General features: G+C 39.9%; 1 protein-coding gene across 1 annotated transcript in view; it reads right to left on the bottom strand.

The window, feature by feature from the left end:
• LOC309554105 (nuclear receptor ROR-alpha A-like) overlaps positions 1–16,200 on the bottom strand; it is a gene marked incomplete at its 5' end in the record, with an annotated part of 701,167 nt that overhangs the window by 259,562 nt on the left and 425,405 nt on the right. The window contains 1 exon segment of the mRNA XM_082255651.1: positions 14,170–14,199. Coding sequence (XP_082111777.1) covers positions 14,170–14,199 — 30 coding nt within the window.

Below are 16,200 nucleotides of genomic sequence, written 5' to 3'. Positions count from 1 at the left end.
AACGTGTTGTTGCAACAGGAAGTGAGAAAAAATCTCCACTATGTGAGGGGATTCCCCTATTCACACCTGAACATTTGTATGCTAGTTCCCTATGTCTGACTATGCCTGATGATGCAGAATCCCATTCTTTCTAATTGTTCCTATTTTGCACTTGTACGCTCAGTCATCCTACGCTCTATGCTTGAAAATGTACATGAGCTTTTTTTTTTTCAAACATAGTCATGTGTTTTTTGGCTCCATAGACTTCAATGGGGATGCCTATATATGTGGGCATGCTTTCAGGAGTTTTTGTGTTTTTATTGCTTGAAGAATTCCCCTCCTCCTATAGAACTGCTCACCTTCCCTTGCCCAGCCCAGGAAACAAACTCCTGAAGCTTGATACATGTGCTAAAACGCTTTACCTATAAAAACACCTTTTAAATTGATGGAAAAAAATGCTCCAAATCACCAGGACTATGCTCCGCTCAGGGGTGAATACTGGTGTCCCCATTGAAAGATTTACCCTCATCTCTTATTCCAGTAGCAACTGTAAAATTTCGGATTTCCTGTTATTTTCTGCCTCAGTGACAATGGTCACGTGGAGAAATAGATGGACTAAATCTCCCCAGAAGTGACAAAGACAGCAATAAAAACTTGACAGAGCGTCTAACGGTTTTGGCTATTCATGCACTTTACCTAATCAAAAATAAAATACTACTTATGCAAAAATTGAATGCTATAAAATATATAATGGCGCCACATTTCATTAAATGTGTGCTTAAAAAATGACTTTTCATTTTCAATCTGCAGCCAAAAATTGATTTTTTAAACAAATAAAAACTGAAAAATTGTTTTCTTGCAACCACTGCATGGTTTACTAGATTTGTCTCCTTGTCCCACCTGTTTCCCTTGTGTACACCACTGGGACTGATCAGGTAAGTATACAAGGCAGATCCTCCCACTTAGCACTCAGGAGAAAAGGGATTTCAATGCATGGTTCTGTATCCACAAGGCAGGAAGTTTGCTATAATCCTTGCAATGTATATACCTGAGCTAGAGAGGACTGGGTTTTTCCAAGCAAAAGTACAGTTTCAAGATAAAGGGTCCACAATCCACAATTAGCACAGACCTTTATTCAGAGGAGATATCTCACATCTGGAGGTCCCAGGTCAGTACCCAAACTACACACCATTACCACACTTATATGATGCAAAGCAGAGGTTTTTGATACCAACGAGGTTTTTGATACCAACTCAAACAGGAAAAAATAAAGCGTAACTCCACTTTTATTGAGAAAAAACATTCCCCCCTGGGTGATTTTTGTACATTGCACGGAATATAACAAATTTTGTTGCAGATTCCTACCTTTTGTTATTCTGAAGAAATCACTGGTGGAGTTGCCCTTTAAATAAGGATCTATCTATCTATCTATCTATCTATCTATCTATCTATCTATCTATCTATCTATCTATCTATCTATCTATCTATCTATCTATCTATCTATCTATCTATCTATCTATCTATCTATCTTTCACACACATACAGTGGGGATCGAAAGTTTGGGCACCCCAGGTAAAAAGTTGTATTAATGTGCATAAAGAAGCCAAGGAAAGATGGAAAAATCTCCAAAAGGTATCAAATTACAGATTAGACATTCTTATAATATGTTAACAAAAGTTAGATTTTATTTCCATCATTTACACTTTCAAAATAACAGAAAACAAAAAAATGGCGTCTGCAAAAGTTTGGGCACCCTGCAGAGTTAATATCTTGTACTGCCCCCTTTGGCAAGTATCACAGTGTCTTTCAATTCTTGTTTGAGGTATCTTTGCCCATTCTTCCTTACAAAAGTCTTCCAGTTCTTTGAGATTTCTGGGCTGTCTGTCACGCACTGCTCTTTTAAGGTCTATCCATAGATTTTCAATTATGTTGAGGTCAGGAGATTGTGAAGGCAATGGCAAAACCTTCAGTTTATGCCTCTTGATGTAATCCCCCGTGGATTTTGAGGTGTGTTTAGGATCATTATCCATTTGTAAAAGCCATCCTCTCTTTAACTTTAGCTTTTTCACAGATGGCATCAAGTTACCATCCAAAATTTGCTGAAATTTTATTGAATCCATTTTTCCTTCTACTCGTGAGATGTTCCCTGTGCCACTGGCTGCAATACAACCCCAAAGCATGATTGATCCACCCCCATGCTCAACAGTTGGACAGAGGTTCTTTTCATTAAATTCTGTGCCCCTTCTTCTCCAAACGTACCTTTGCTCATTCCAGCCAAAAAGTTCAATTTTAACCTCATCGGTCCACAGAACTTCTAGCAGGGAGGCTGGACCTCCTCTTTAAAGACTTTTTATTTTACGACAGACAGGGCTTTTTTTTAGCTGATAATAAACTAATGTGTGCGTGCATACTTGCCAACTCATTCCTCCTAGTCTCATTATGGTGTCACGTTATCCATTGCCCATGTTTAAAATGCCCATTCTCAAAGTGGTCTCAGCAAGATCACACCCACTTTCTTGATGGTTCTAATGTAATTAAAAACTAGTGGCCAAAATCCCATCAGGTAATACTTGTTTTGAGGTACTTTGCATGCTCAGCAAATAAAATAAGGGTGCATCTGAGAACCAAGGATGCAGCATCATTGGGAAAGAGCACCTAGATGCAGGACTGTCCTGGCAAAGCCTGCTGTTTGGCATCTATGTGTGTGAAAGATAGATAGATACAGTATCTCACAAAAGTGAGTACACCCCTCACATTTTTGTAAATATTTTATTATATATTTTCATGCGACAACACTGAAGACATGACACTTTGCTACAATGTAAAGTAGTGAGTGTACGGCTTGTATAACAGTGTATATTTGCTGCCCCCTCAAAATAACTTAACACACAGCCATTGATGTCTAAACCCCTGGCAACAAAAGTGAGTACACTCCTAAGTGAAAATGTCAAAATTGGGCCCATTTAGCCATTTTTCCTCCCGGGTGTCATGTGACTCGTTAGTGTTACAAGGTCTGAGGTGTGAATGGGGAGCAGGTGTGGTATATTTGGTATTATCGCTCTCTCTCTCTCATACTGGGCACTGTAAGTCCAACATAGCACCTCATGGCAAAGAACTCTCTGAGGATCTGAAAAAAGAATTGGCCAAGGCTATAAGAAGATTGCCAAGACCCTGAAACTGAGCTGCAGCATTGTGGCCAAGACCATACAGGGGTTGAACAGGACAGGTTCCACTCAAAACAGGCCTCGCCACGATCAACTAAAGAGGTTGAATTCACATGCTCAGCATCATATCCAGGGGTTGTCTTTGGGAAATAGACATATGAGTGCTGCCAGCATTGCTGCAGAGGTTGAAGAGGTTGGGGGTCAGCCTGTCAGTGCTCAGACCATACGCTGAACACTGCATCAAATTGGTCTGCATGGCTGTTGTCCCAGAAGGAAGCCTTTTCTAAAGATGATGCACAAGAAAGACCGCAAACAGTTTGCAGAAGACAAGCAGACTAAGGACTTGGATTACTGGAACCATGTCCTGTGGTCTGATGAGACCAAGATAAACTTATTTGGTCCAGATGGTGTCAAGCGTGTGTGGCAGCAACTAGGTGAGGAGTACAAAGACAAGTGTGTCTTGCCTACAGTCAAACATGGTGGTGGGAGTGTCATGGTCTGGGGCTGCATGAGTGCTGCCGGCACTGGGCAGCTACAGTTCATTAAGGGAACCATGAATGCCAGCATGTACTGCGACATACTGAAGCAGAGCATGATCCCCTCCCTTCAGAGAATGGGCCGCATGGCAGTATTCCAACATGATAATGACCCCAAACACACCTCCAAGACGACCACTGCCTTGCTAAAGAAGCTGAGGGTAAAGGTGATGGATTGGCCAAGCATGTCTCATGACCTAAACCCTATTGAGCATCTGTGAGGCATCCTCAAACGGAAGGTGGAGGAGTACAAGGTCTCTAACATCAACCAGCTCCATGATGTAATTATGGAGGAGTGGAAGGGGACTCCAGTGGCAACCTGAAAAGCTCTGGTGAACTCCATGCCCATGGTGGTTAAGGCAGTGCTGGAAAAAAATGGTGGCCACAAAAAATATTGACACTTTGGGCCTAATTTGGACGTTTCCACATAGGGGTGTACTCACTTTTGTTGCCAGCGGTTTAGACACTAATGGCTGTGTGTTGAGTTATTTCTTCAGGGTTGTCACATGAAAAGATATAATAAAATATTTACAAAAATGTGAGGGGTGTACTCACATTTGTGAGATACTGTAGATAGATAGATAGACAGACAGACAGACAGACAGACAGACAGACAGACAGACAGACAGACAGACAGACAGACAGATAGATAGATAGATAGATAGATAGATAGATAGATAGATAGATAGATAGATAGATAGATAGATAGATAGATAGATAGATAGATAGATAGATCCTTATAACTCAAACTTGTGTGTGTGTGTGTGTGGGGGGGGGGGGGGTAGAAAAAAAAGAAAAAATAATATAGTGTATAATGCAAGTCATGTTGGAATTTCATTTGATTTAAAATTACCTTTCCTTTTCAATCTGCAGCTCTGTAATTTTCTGAATATTTTCTGAAAATGCAATTCAATATGGCTACCTGGAGTTGTTCTGTACAAGAATGTGTACTGAACACTCCCCAGAAACATAATTTACTGCTTGTGTGATTGGCTCACCAATTTTCCCAGAAGTCTGCCTAAGATACAAGTCAGATTTCAGGCATCCCTGCAACAAAAAAAATTATTTTTGGTGAGATACTCCCAATAGGAACACTTATAAAGGTATGCAGAACCAGCATATTTCCTCATTAGTACTCTGCAGCTGCACAGCTGATTGACTCATCACAGAGGAACAAACAGTGATTTCTTCAGAATAACAAAAGGTAGGAATCTGCAACAAAGGTTGTTATAATCCTTGCAAGAACAACATGATAATGAGTCATCAGCTGTCAGAGGGCTTACCCTTTCCTGTCTTGTTGGGCTGCATCGTCAGATAAGGGTCTGGTATGGATTTTGGGGGGAACCCCACGCTGTTTTTTTCTTTATTTTTCATTGCTGGCATTTTTATTTTTACATTCAGCTGTCAGGGGGGAACCCTGCTGACAGCTGATGACTCATTAGTTGTTAAGGACGCAGCGCCCATCTGCTCCTTAACAACCATGACAGTTACTGGTTGTTACGGACACCCAGCTATTTACAGCCTGTGTTAAGGACACTGGCTACCAGTGGTGTTAAATTACTGCAGGCTTTCACTACTAAAATACCGTATGACTTTATAAAATAACTCATACAATATTTTAGTAGCGCCTTTTAGTGAATGCCCAAAAACATTTTGAAAATCGTTGTGCGGTATCTTACCGCATGCTCAGATGCGGTAAGATTCCGCTTTGTGAATGCAGCCCACAGAGGAATGTCCAAAAAAAAAAAAAAATTATACTAATGTTTATGTACAGTCTAATATACATAGACAAAAAGTGAATGCATCATTCACCAAATATTCACTGCAGGTAAATATTCTTGGTGCATGTGTTTCAAGGCAGATCTTAATTCCCTGCTTACCAGGTTTCGGGTTCTGCACAGATCAAGTGCTCATCCACCCAGCAGATCCAGCCTTGATCTGATGAGATCCTCTTCTCTTTTGCCCCTCTCTCTCTCCAGGCTGGGAACATTTCCTTTTTTGTTCTTTCAGACCTTTCTGGAGAGGCTGCTGCAGACTTCATACATATATATATACCATAACTGTAGACCCAATAGTGGACTATCAAGATTGAACAATGCTATATTGCAGGCTATGTATCTGTTAGGGAACTAGCTGGAGAATAGTCGCTCACAGACCTGGCACATTAGCCAATTCTCAACATGGCTACGCGCAAACATATTGCAAACGCACGTTCGCTAGGGCAAAGACGTCAGGGCACTGGCGCGCAAAATGGATGTCCAATCCCAGCACCTTCTGGCCTTTAAAAGGATGTCTGTGGCACATGAAGATTGCTGACTGGTCTTCAGCTTCCTGCTTCCTGTTCCTGTGTTTGCTGCTGCTTCTGATCACCTGTTGTCAACCCGGCTTGATCTTGGATTCCTCTTGTCTCGCTCCAAGCTCTGACCTCGGATTGTTCACGGATCAATCCCTGCTACTTTGGGCTTTGTGCTTCCTGTTACCACCTTCAGGGTTACCAAGCACTCAGCCGCAAGGAGAGCCCTCTCAGTATTTCCGCTTCAGGACAAGGTACGTGACAATATTTGCCCTATCAGAGATCCCTTATATGGGACTTTATGTTTAAGGCTTAAAAGCCCCCTGCTATATTTTCTATTACTTATTTGGATAATCATAATTTACAGCCAACCTTCATAAGAGAAAGAGACCTGACAATCTATTTATAGTTTGGAATAACTGTGTATCAGCGTATTATGACAAATCAGCAGCCCTAATTTCTCGCCATAGAAATAAGATTGCATTGTATATAAATTATGCATCAGTGGCTCATGACGAAGAGGACAATGTTCAAGAAACGCGTTAAGCCACAAAGACCAGTACATGTGAACTAATTATCTTACTAATGTGAGATCTTTGTTTCTATATTGTGTATCTCTTGATGTTGTTTTTGAAAATGTTGTTATGTAATAGGAGTCTATATTTGTATTTTTAAATACAAACATAAATTAATAAAATGTTTTTTTAACATTAAAAATGAATGATGTGCCTCAAAAGTCCCACGCCAACATCATAGTGTAATTTTTCTGCTAATTCTAAGGCTCCGTTCACATCCTGGCGTTGCTATTACAGGCGTTTTCATGGGCGTTTTTTCAGGCGTTTTTATGGGCGTTTTTGCAGGCGTTTTACAGGCGTTTTTACAGGCGTTTTTTGTGCAGGCGTTTTTAGATTGACTGGAGACCAATGGAAAATGCCTGTAATCTGCCCAAAAAGAAGCTCAAGTACTTTTTTGAGCGTTGGGCGTTTTGCTCACGGTGTCAAAACGCTCAGATGTGAACAGGGGCCATTGAAATCAATAGGTTTTGTCTTGTTGGGCGTTTTGAGAGCTGATCCTAGAGCAGAAAAACGCCCCCAAAACGCCCCAAAATGCCTACATGTGAACGTAGCCTTAGTTAGAGATGTGGCACTTAAAATGTAACATATTTTAATTGAGCTTTACAGTTTAATATAAATAGACAAAAAGTGAATGCATCATTCACCAAATAGTCACTGCAGATAAATATTATTGTTGCATGTGTTTTCAGGCGGAACTTAATCCCTTGCTTACCAGGTTATGGCTTCTTCACAGATCAGGTACTCCTAGTGGATCCAGCATTGTTCTGCTGAGATCCTCTTCTCTTCTGTCACCACTTGGGCCCCGCACCGCCATGTTCTTGAGTGATAGGAGAGGAGGGAAGATCTCCTTTACATTATAAGAAATGAATTACCTGTGCATGTTTGGTAAATGGCACATTCGCTGCTTTATAAAGATTCCAACTAGGTGACTAAACACTTAAAAATGTAAATGGATCATATAGTGAAGATGTATAGGCAAAGCCTTTATTAACTTCTCCTCCATAGCAGGAAGAGCAAATGGTATGTAAAAAGGAGTTGTTGGAAATAAATTAGGTCAATTCAGAAAGATAATGAAACAGGTTATCACTACCTGGTGTCCGATGGGAATTATAAAATGTTTATAATGTCTATTTAAAGTAGCAAGTTTTATTAGGCTGTCAATAGTTAAAGCTCAATTTCATGTGAAAATACTAATTCCACACTTCTACAATATTTAAAAGTGGAAATTTAATATTTTCATGAAAAAAAAATGAATATGAAGTAAAATAACTGCGTCGTACTGAAATGACCCTTTTATACTCTTTGTTCAGGGTCTAATGAAGTGTGACGAGCAACTCAAACTGGCCTGTTCTATAGACTCAACCAAGAAGGAGATTTTCATATCTGTTTTGCAAAAAAGGTGTTTTATCGATAAAAAACGACATTGCTATTTTCATTTTCAATTTTCAAACCTCTATCTAAAAAAAATTGAAACAAATCCGTTGTAAATGTCCCCACTATTGGAACTAGACCAAGTATGCTCACAGTGTATAGACCTTTACAAATCTTTACAAATCTTATAAAACCTATATTTTAGGTCACATGTGCAGATTACTGTTAATCTAGCAGCAGAGACTAAAAAATGTAAAGATGATTAAAAAGATTTTGAAAATAGCATATTAACCATAGCATAAATGTTGCTAAAAATAACAGTACAGTAGAGGGTTTTCCATAGGGACCGTTGCACTTTGTATCAAAGGTAATCTAAAGCAAAAACATTATTATTTTTTTTTTTTATTGAGTAAATCAGTATTTCTCAAACTATTTTCAGTCAAGGCACCCTTTAAAATTATGAACAATCTCAAAGCACCCTTTAAAATGATGGACAGTCTTGAGGCACCCCATTCTAAAATGTAAAAAATTATTCTTATAGTTTTACATAATGCGGCAGTTTCAACACACGTAGGACACCCAACATTAGAAGTGATTTGTTCTTCCAAAGCAATTACACTTTTGCACACTGGTACTGACTAGTATTCCAATGTTTCTCCTCTCCCTCAGTTTCTCTCCATCACTCAGCTAATGTCACCCCAGTGCTGATGGAGAGGGCAGAGGAGGGTCAATCAAGGATGCTGTGCATGCGATCAACACCCTTCTTATAAACACTGATGACGTCACTGGTTGCTAGGACGCTGGTGGCTGAAAGGTTAAAGTGGTGCACAATAAAAATCTGTGGCTTTGTGTAACTAAAAGGCAGGCTTGATCAACCTGCTGGATTTTATACATTTTTGGGCAACTTTTAGGCATTTTGCCAAGGCATCCCTGAAGAAACCTCAAGGCAACCCAGGGTGCCTGGGCACCCTGGTTGAAAAAGGCTGGAGTAGATAATAAATAAAACTTCTGTCTCTTTTTCTGCCATCTGTGCCCTAGTGAGGAGATATATTTTAACTTCCTGTCCTGCAGACACTTCTGGAAGTAAGATAATATCTATCTAAAGCAAGGGCAACCCCTCTTAGACAATTGGCACAAGCATCCTGGAATATTTCCCCTCTATTCAAAACCTTGGATTTTCCTTTCCGTCCCAATAGCAATGGTCATTCGGAAGAATGATGAGGGTGATTCGTCCAAGCATGGACACAGACAACAATTAAACCTTACCCCACTCTAACCAAAACACAAAAAAAGTTTTGGCTTTAGATAGACTTTTAAGGAGGGTTATAAATAAGCAACGGGTAAAGCCTTGCACACACGATAAGAATATCGGATGAATGGTTATCCATTTTATTTTGCATGCTAGTCTCATATCGAAAACCAATAGGTTACTAAAGTTACGAAAATTCTCATATGTCGGAATACATCTCATAAAGGGGGTCAATTCACTAACGTTTACCGCATACGATAATGCAGTCACATAACTCACTTGCATAAATTATCGCATTCAGTAGATTAAGTCCACTTCATTATAAATAATTTTAAAAATAAAGATTATGTGGTATTTAGCGCAAAAAACTAAATTTGGCGTTAAATATCGTTAAAAAAAACTCTTAAGTCCAATTTACAAATGGACCATAAGGGTCTGGTATGGATTTTAAGGGAAACCCCACCCCAAAATGTAAAAAAAGAAATGGCGTGGGGTCCACCCCAAAATCCATTCAAGACCCTTATCCGAGCATGCAGCCCGGCAGGTCAAGAAAGAGTGGGGAGGAGCGAGCACCCACTCCTGAACCATACCAGGCCACATGCCCTCAACATATGGGGGTGGGTATTTTGGGGCAGGGGGGGCCGTGACTTCACAAGGGGGTGGTGCCACCATGTTACGAGCCAGGTGGCATCGCCCTTTACCGATATATGAACTTTTTTTTTTCAAGGTGCAGCGTGATTGATAATGGATTTACATCGGGGACACTGTTTTCTTATTTTTTAACCATTTTAAGACCGGAAGATTTTCCTGCTTAATGACGAGGACCAATTTTGCGATTCGGCACTGCGGTACTTTAACGGACAATTGCACGGTTGTGCGACGCTGTACCCATATAAAATTTACGTCCTTTTTTTCCCACAAATAGAGCTTTCTTTTGGTGGTATTTGATCACGGGTGAAATTTTTATTTTTTGCGCTATAAACAAAAAGAAGCGACAATTTTGAAAAAAAAAAAATATTTTTCACATTCTGCTATATAACATTCCCAAAAAAAAAAAAAAGTAAAAATCTAAATTTTTTAACATTTTAGGCCAATTTGTTTTCTGATACATATTTTTGGTAAAAAAAATCACAATAAGCGTATTTTGATTGGACCCCTAACTGACATTTTTGACACTTTTGGGGGTACTGTTACTGTAATAATGCCATTGGCAGGGAAGGGGTTAATACTATTGCTGATCAAGGGGTTAAATGTAAGCCTTGGGAAGTGATTCTAACTGTGGGGGGGTTGGGCTTGTGAGATGATCACAGAGACATGCGATCTTATATAGCAGGATCACATGATCTCTGTGATCATTGCAGGGGGAAGGATGGACGGCTGTTTTTATCAGCAGGGGGAGATCGCCGGTGTCGGTGGCAATCGGAGACGCCTGACACATGCACTGGCTCCCCGGCTGACGAGAGGGGGCAGGAGCGCCCGCCGGTGGCATGCATTTGTCCCCTAGCCTCCTGAGAGAAAGCGACGTAGTGCTACGTCGGTTTGCCCAGGAGCGGCTGCCTGCCGCAGTAAATCTGAAGCTGGGAATCATCAAGTGGTTAATAAAGGAATTGTCAAAAACTGTCTCTGTGTTTTTATTACTTTATGACACTTTTTTTGGTGAATGGGTAGGGGTACCATACTCATTTACATAGGAGGGTTGCTCGGATTCTGGGGGCCCCCTTGTTAAAGGGGGCTTACAGATTCCGATAAGCCCACTGCCCGCAGACCCGCACAACCACCAGCCCCAGTTGTGGGGATGAGGCCCTTGTCCCCTTCAACATGGGGACAAGGTTTTTTGGGGTGAGGCAGTGCATTCGGTATTTAACTCAGAATTCTTGGTGAATTGAACACTTGCACAAATGTTATTGCGTGCTGTATTTTACCACATTTTATTAGCTGTTATTTAACTCTTAGTGAATTGACCCCACAGTTACATAGTTAGTCAGGTTGAAAAAAGACACAAGTCTATCTAGTTCAACTAATAAAAAACAAAAAACAAAAAAAAAAATCATACAATCCTATATACACAATCCCTTACCCAAAGTTGATCCAGAGGGAGGCAAAACCCCCCCCAGCAAAGCATAATCTAATTTGCTATAGCAGGGTAAAAAAAATTCTTCCTGATCCTCCAAGAGGCAATCAGATATTTCCTGGATTAACTTTACCTATAAATGTTAGTATCCACTTATAATATGTACATTTAGGAAAGAAGCCAGGCCTTTTTAAAAGTAATCTACTAAGCTGGCCAGAATAACCTCTTATGGGAATCTATTCCACATTTTCACAGCTCTTACTGTGAAGAAACCTTTCCGTATTTGGTGATAAAATTTATTTTCCTCTAGACATAAAGAGTGCCCCCTCTGTGATGACCTTAAAGTGAACAACTCAACACCAAGTTTACCATATGGACCCCTTATGTATTTATACATGTTGATCATATCCCCCTTAATCTCCTCTTCTCAAGAAAGAATAAATTCAGTTCCTCTAATCTTTCCTCATAGCTGAGCTCCTCCATGCCTCTTATCAGTTTGGTTGCCCTTCTCTGCACTTTCTCCAGTTCCCCGATATCCTTTTTGAGAACTGGTGCCTAAAACTGAACTGCATATTCCAGATGAGCTCTTACTAATGATTTGTATAGGGGCAAAATGATATCTCTCTCTTTGGAGTCCATGCCTCTCCTAATACAAGAAAGGACTTTACTTGCTTTGGAAACCGCAGCTTGGCATTGCATGCTATTATTAAGCTTATGGAATAGATTCTGCCAGTTGTACTCCCCCTAGTATATATGATGCATGCATATTCTTAGCCCCCAAGTGCATAACTTTACATTTGTCAACATTAAACCTCATTTGCCACATAGTTGCCCAAATTAACAGTACATTGAGGTCAGCTTGTAAATTGGAGACATCCTGTAAGGAAGTTATTCCACTGCAAAGCTTGGTGTCACCTGCAAACACCAAAATGGTACTTTTAATCCCAGAACCTATATCATTTATAAAGATATTAAGAAGCAAGGGTCCAAACACTGAACCTTGGGGTACATCACTGATGACCTTAGACCATTCAGAGTATAAATATTTAACCACTACTCTGAATACTGTCTTTCAGCCAGTTTTCTATCCATTTACAAACTGATTTTTCCAAGCCAGTAGACTTTACCTTACACATTAGCTGTGTGTGGGGAACTCTGTCAAATGCTTTTGCAAAATCCAAGTATACCACATCCACAGCCACCCCTCCAAGGTTTTACTTACCTCCTCATACAAAAGAAATTAGGTTTTATTTGATAACTTGCTTGCTTAAAATATTTTTTTTTCCAGCAAGAACTCATCTATGTGGTCTTTTAATTAACTCTGCAGTAGCTTCCCAACTATAGAAACTAAACTAACGGGTCTATAGTTACTTTGATCCCTTTTTCAATATAGGCACCACATTGGCCCTACGCCAATCCAGCGATACTATTCCAGTCCTTAACGAGTCCCTAAAATTTAGAAACAAAGGCTTTGAAATTACAGAGCTCAATTCTTTTAGGATGCGTGGGTGAATGCCATCTGGTCCTGGCGCTTTATCCACCCTTATTCTGTCTAAATATTTCTGGACCATATCACTTTTTGAGCCATTGTGGATCATTTGGGGCTGTGTCAATACCGTCCTCATTATGGTCATGAAGATCCTCCATGCTCCTTTGTATATACAGAGCTGAAGAAAGTATTTAATACATTTGCCTTCTCTATGTCCCCAGTCACCCACTCCTGATTATTTTGTAAAGGGTCTACATGCTCACACCTGACCTTTTACTATTGATATATTTGAAGAATTGTTTGGGGTTTGTCCTACTATCTTTTGCAATCTGTTGTTCATTTTAAAACATTTTGGTTGAAAATTGTGTTTTTGGCATTTTGCTGATAGAGAAAAAGGTGCTGATAAGGGCACCGAAGATGCACGCGATTTTGCCTCAACCATGATTTTACTGTTTTTTTAATTCACCAAAAATGCAGCAAGCAAGATTATTAACAGCACAACGGAAGAGCAACAGACCAGTGTGAAGACATACATAGAATTTAAAGGGATGCATTTTTCTTGAGCTTTCCTTGTGGTAATGGTGCCAATAATGGCTGGCAAAATATTTGTATTAATTTAAATTTATCATATTAGTTAAAAAGTCAAATATAATACAACTATATATATAAAAATACATATTCGGCCAAGTGCATGCTAAACTTTTGGTTTCGGTAGCAAAATTATCATCACCTCTAATTCATATACATAATTTCTGGGTAAATTGTATGTTAAGGCAAAACAAACGCTTCTCAGCAATACATGGACATTACTTTTTGTCTTCGTGTTTTATTTCTTCACACATGCTGAAAAAAACCTGTCTAAAAGGCAACTGTTGATGTGCCAAAAATATAGCATGCTCCTATCTTCTTCTTTGACATGGAAACAGAGTGGAATTTAAACTCTGAATTCCAAAGCAGGTAGTGTCAGCCCTGCCTACTTTATTTCTGATGGAATGCAAAGAACACAGACCTTGCCTCATCATCTCTCAATTACTCATCTTTGTATCCCCGCCTTATACACAGGCAGGTATTGGCTTATTAGATTTCTAGTAAAATAAACAGGTATTTTTTTTCCTAATTGATCATAAACAACAAAACACTTTCAATAATATATTTAGCAGACGAAAATGGAGCACATAAGAGATCATTGTCAGTGTAACTATATGGAACTGATGGTTGAAGATCTTTTAATACAGATATATAGACCAGTAGATGTTAAAAAATACACAGACCAAAACAAAGTGAATTCCCATTGCCAAGCTGAACTCCAATCAAACTGCTATAACCCACAATTGGCATACACCTAAGTTAATTCTTATTTTTAAAAATCATAGCAGTTGTGTACAGCCACCCATCCACCCAAAGTTCTGCCTTCATCCCATGGGTTTGCCATTGCTACTTACATGTGTGTGTCTTCTTGGTTATGGACAGACCTAGGAGTAAATAAATGGAAATGTTTAGGAAAGAAAAAACTCTCAAGTATTTTAACATATTAAACTTGACTGTTGTGCAATGTACCATTATTAGTATTTCAGAAAGATGCTTGGAAGCCAGTTAAAGGGGTTGTAAAGATTCAGATTTGTTTTTTTAAGTAAAAATAACAAACATGGTATACTTACCTGCTCTGTGCAAGGGTTTTGCACAGAGCAGACCTGAACCTCTTCTTTTGGGGTGCCCCATCAGCGCTTCTCCCCTTCATCGGGTGCCCCTACAGGGAGCAACTTTCCACAGGGGCACCAGTGTGGGCTCGCTCCCGAGTCCATTGACACATCACCAGGACTTGGCCCCGCCCCCTGCTCCAGTGTCGCTGGATTTAATTGACAGCAGCAGGAGCCAATAGCTCCGGCTGCTATCAATCTATCCAGTGAGGACAGAGACAGCGTCTGGAGCCGCTGGGCTCGTGCACATCGCTGGAACAGATGGGCTCAGGTAAGAAAAAGGGGGAGGGGGGCTCTGGGGGCAGCTGCAACAAAGAAGGTTTTCACCTTAATGCATATAATGCATTTAGTAGAAAAACCTTTAGACTTTACAATCTCTTTAAATATAAACAACTTAAAGCAGAAGTCTAGTTAAAAAGATCTATTGCTCAGAATATGTTAAAAAACCTTTAACTGCAATACTAACTTTTAATCCAAAGCTGTCCCCTGCAGTTATTGTTTTCCACCACTAGATGTCTCCAGTCTATTGAATTGAATGATGACCAAACTCCTCCAACTCCCTTTTTGTGACCACAGACTATCATAAATCCACAGTGCTGCAGCACAGACCATCACTTATTATATTAATGTAATTTTGTGCTGCAGTAAACATCCACACGCTACCATCAGAGAGAAGGAGGCAGGCCCATTGACATCACTAGAGTATCCAGAAGACTTTTGGATGGGAGGGACATGGGGAGGGGACATGATATCTTCTACTTTTACAACTCTGTATATTGTACAAGTCTTCATAATGCCGCTCAGTCAAAATGCTTGCATAACACAGTAAAAAAAAAAAATTTGGCTCGGGCGCCCCCACAGCAAGTTGCTGGCTGTGGGGATACTTGACAGGAGGGAGGGGCCAGGAGCTCCAGCCAGGGACCCGAGAAGAGGAGGATCTGGGCCAATCTGTGCAAAACCAACTGCATAGAGGAGGTAAGTATAACATGTTTGTTAACCACTTCTGGACCGGAAGATTTTCCCTCTTAATGACCAGGCCATTTTTTGCGATTCAGCACTGCGTTACTTTAACTGACAATTGCGCGGTCGTACGACGATGTACCCAAATAAATTTAATGCCCTGTTTTTCCCACAAATAGAGCTTTCTTTTGGTGGCATTTGATCAGCTCTGTGATTTTTATTTTTGGCGCTATAAACAAAAAAAAGAGCGACAATTCTGAAAAAAAATAAAACAATATATTTCACTTTCTCCTATATATTATTCCCAATAAAAAAAAAATATGAAAAATCAAATGTTTTCATCATTTTAGGCCAATTTGTATTCTGCTACGTTTTTTGTAAAAAAAAATCCTAATGAGAGTATATTGATTGGTTTGTGCGAAAGTTATCTCGTCTACAAACTTGGGGAGAGATTTATGCAATTTTTATTCCTTTATTTATTTTTTTACTAGTAATGGTGGCGATCAGCGATTTTTTTTTTAGCGGGACTGTGATATTGCGGAGGATAGATCGGACACCTAACTGACATTTTCTACACATTTGGGGGGACCAGTGATATTACTACAGTAATCAGTGCTAAAAAAATGCACTGCTACTGTATGAATGACACTGGCAGGGAAGGGGTTAACACCAGGGACGATCAAAGGGTTGAATGTGTCCCTAGGGGGGTGCTCTCTAACTGTATGGGGGATAGACTTATGGAATGAACATAGGGACCTGTGTACCTAAATAAGAGGGACACAGGAGCCCTGTGTTCATTGCTGACAGAACAATGGT

The sequence above is a fragment of the Pelophylax lessonae genome, assembly GCF_965119305.1.
Source record: "Pelophylax lessonae genome assembly, chromosome: 4".
In the NCBI taxonomy this organism is placed as follows: Eukaryota; Metazoa; Chordata; class Amphibia; order Anura; family Ranidae; genus Pelophylax; species Pelophylax lessonae.
This window is presented reverse-complemented; position numbering and strand designations above follow the sequence as displayed.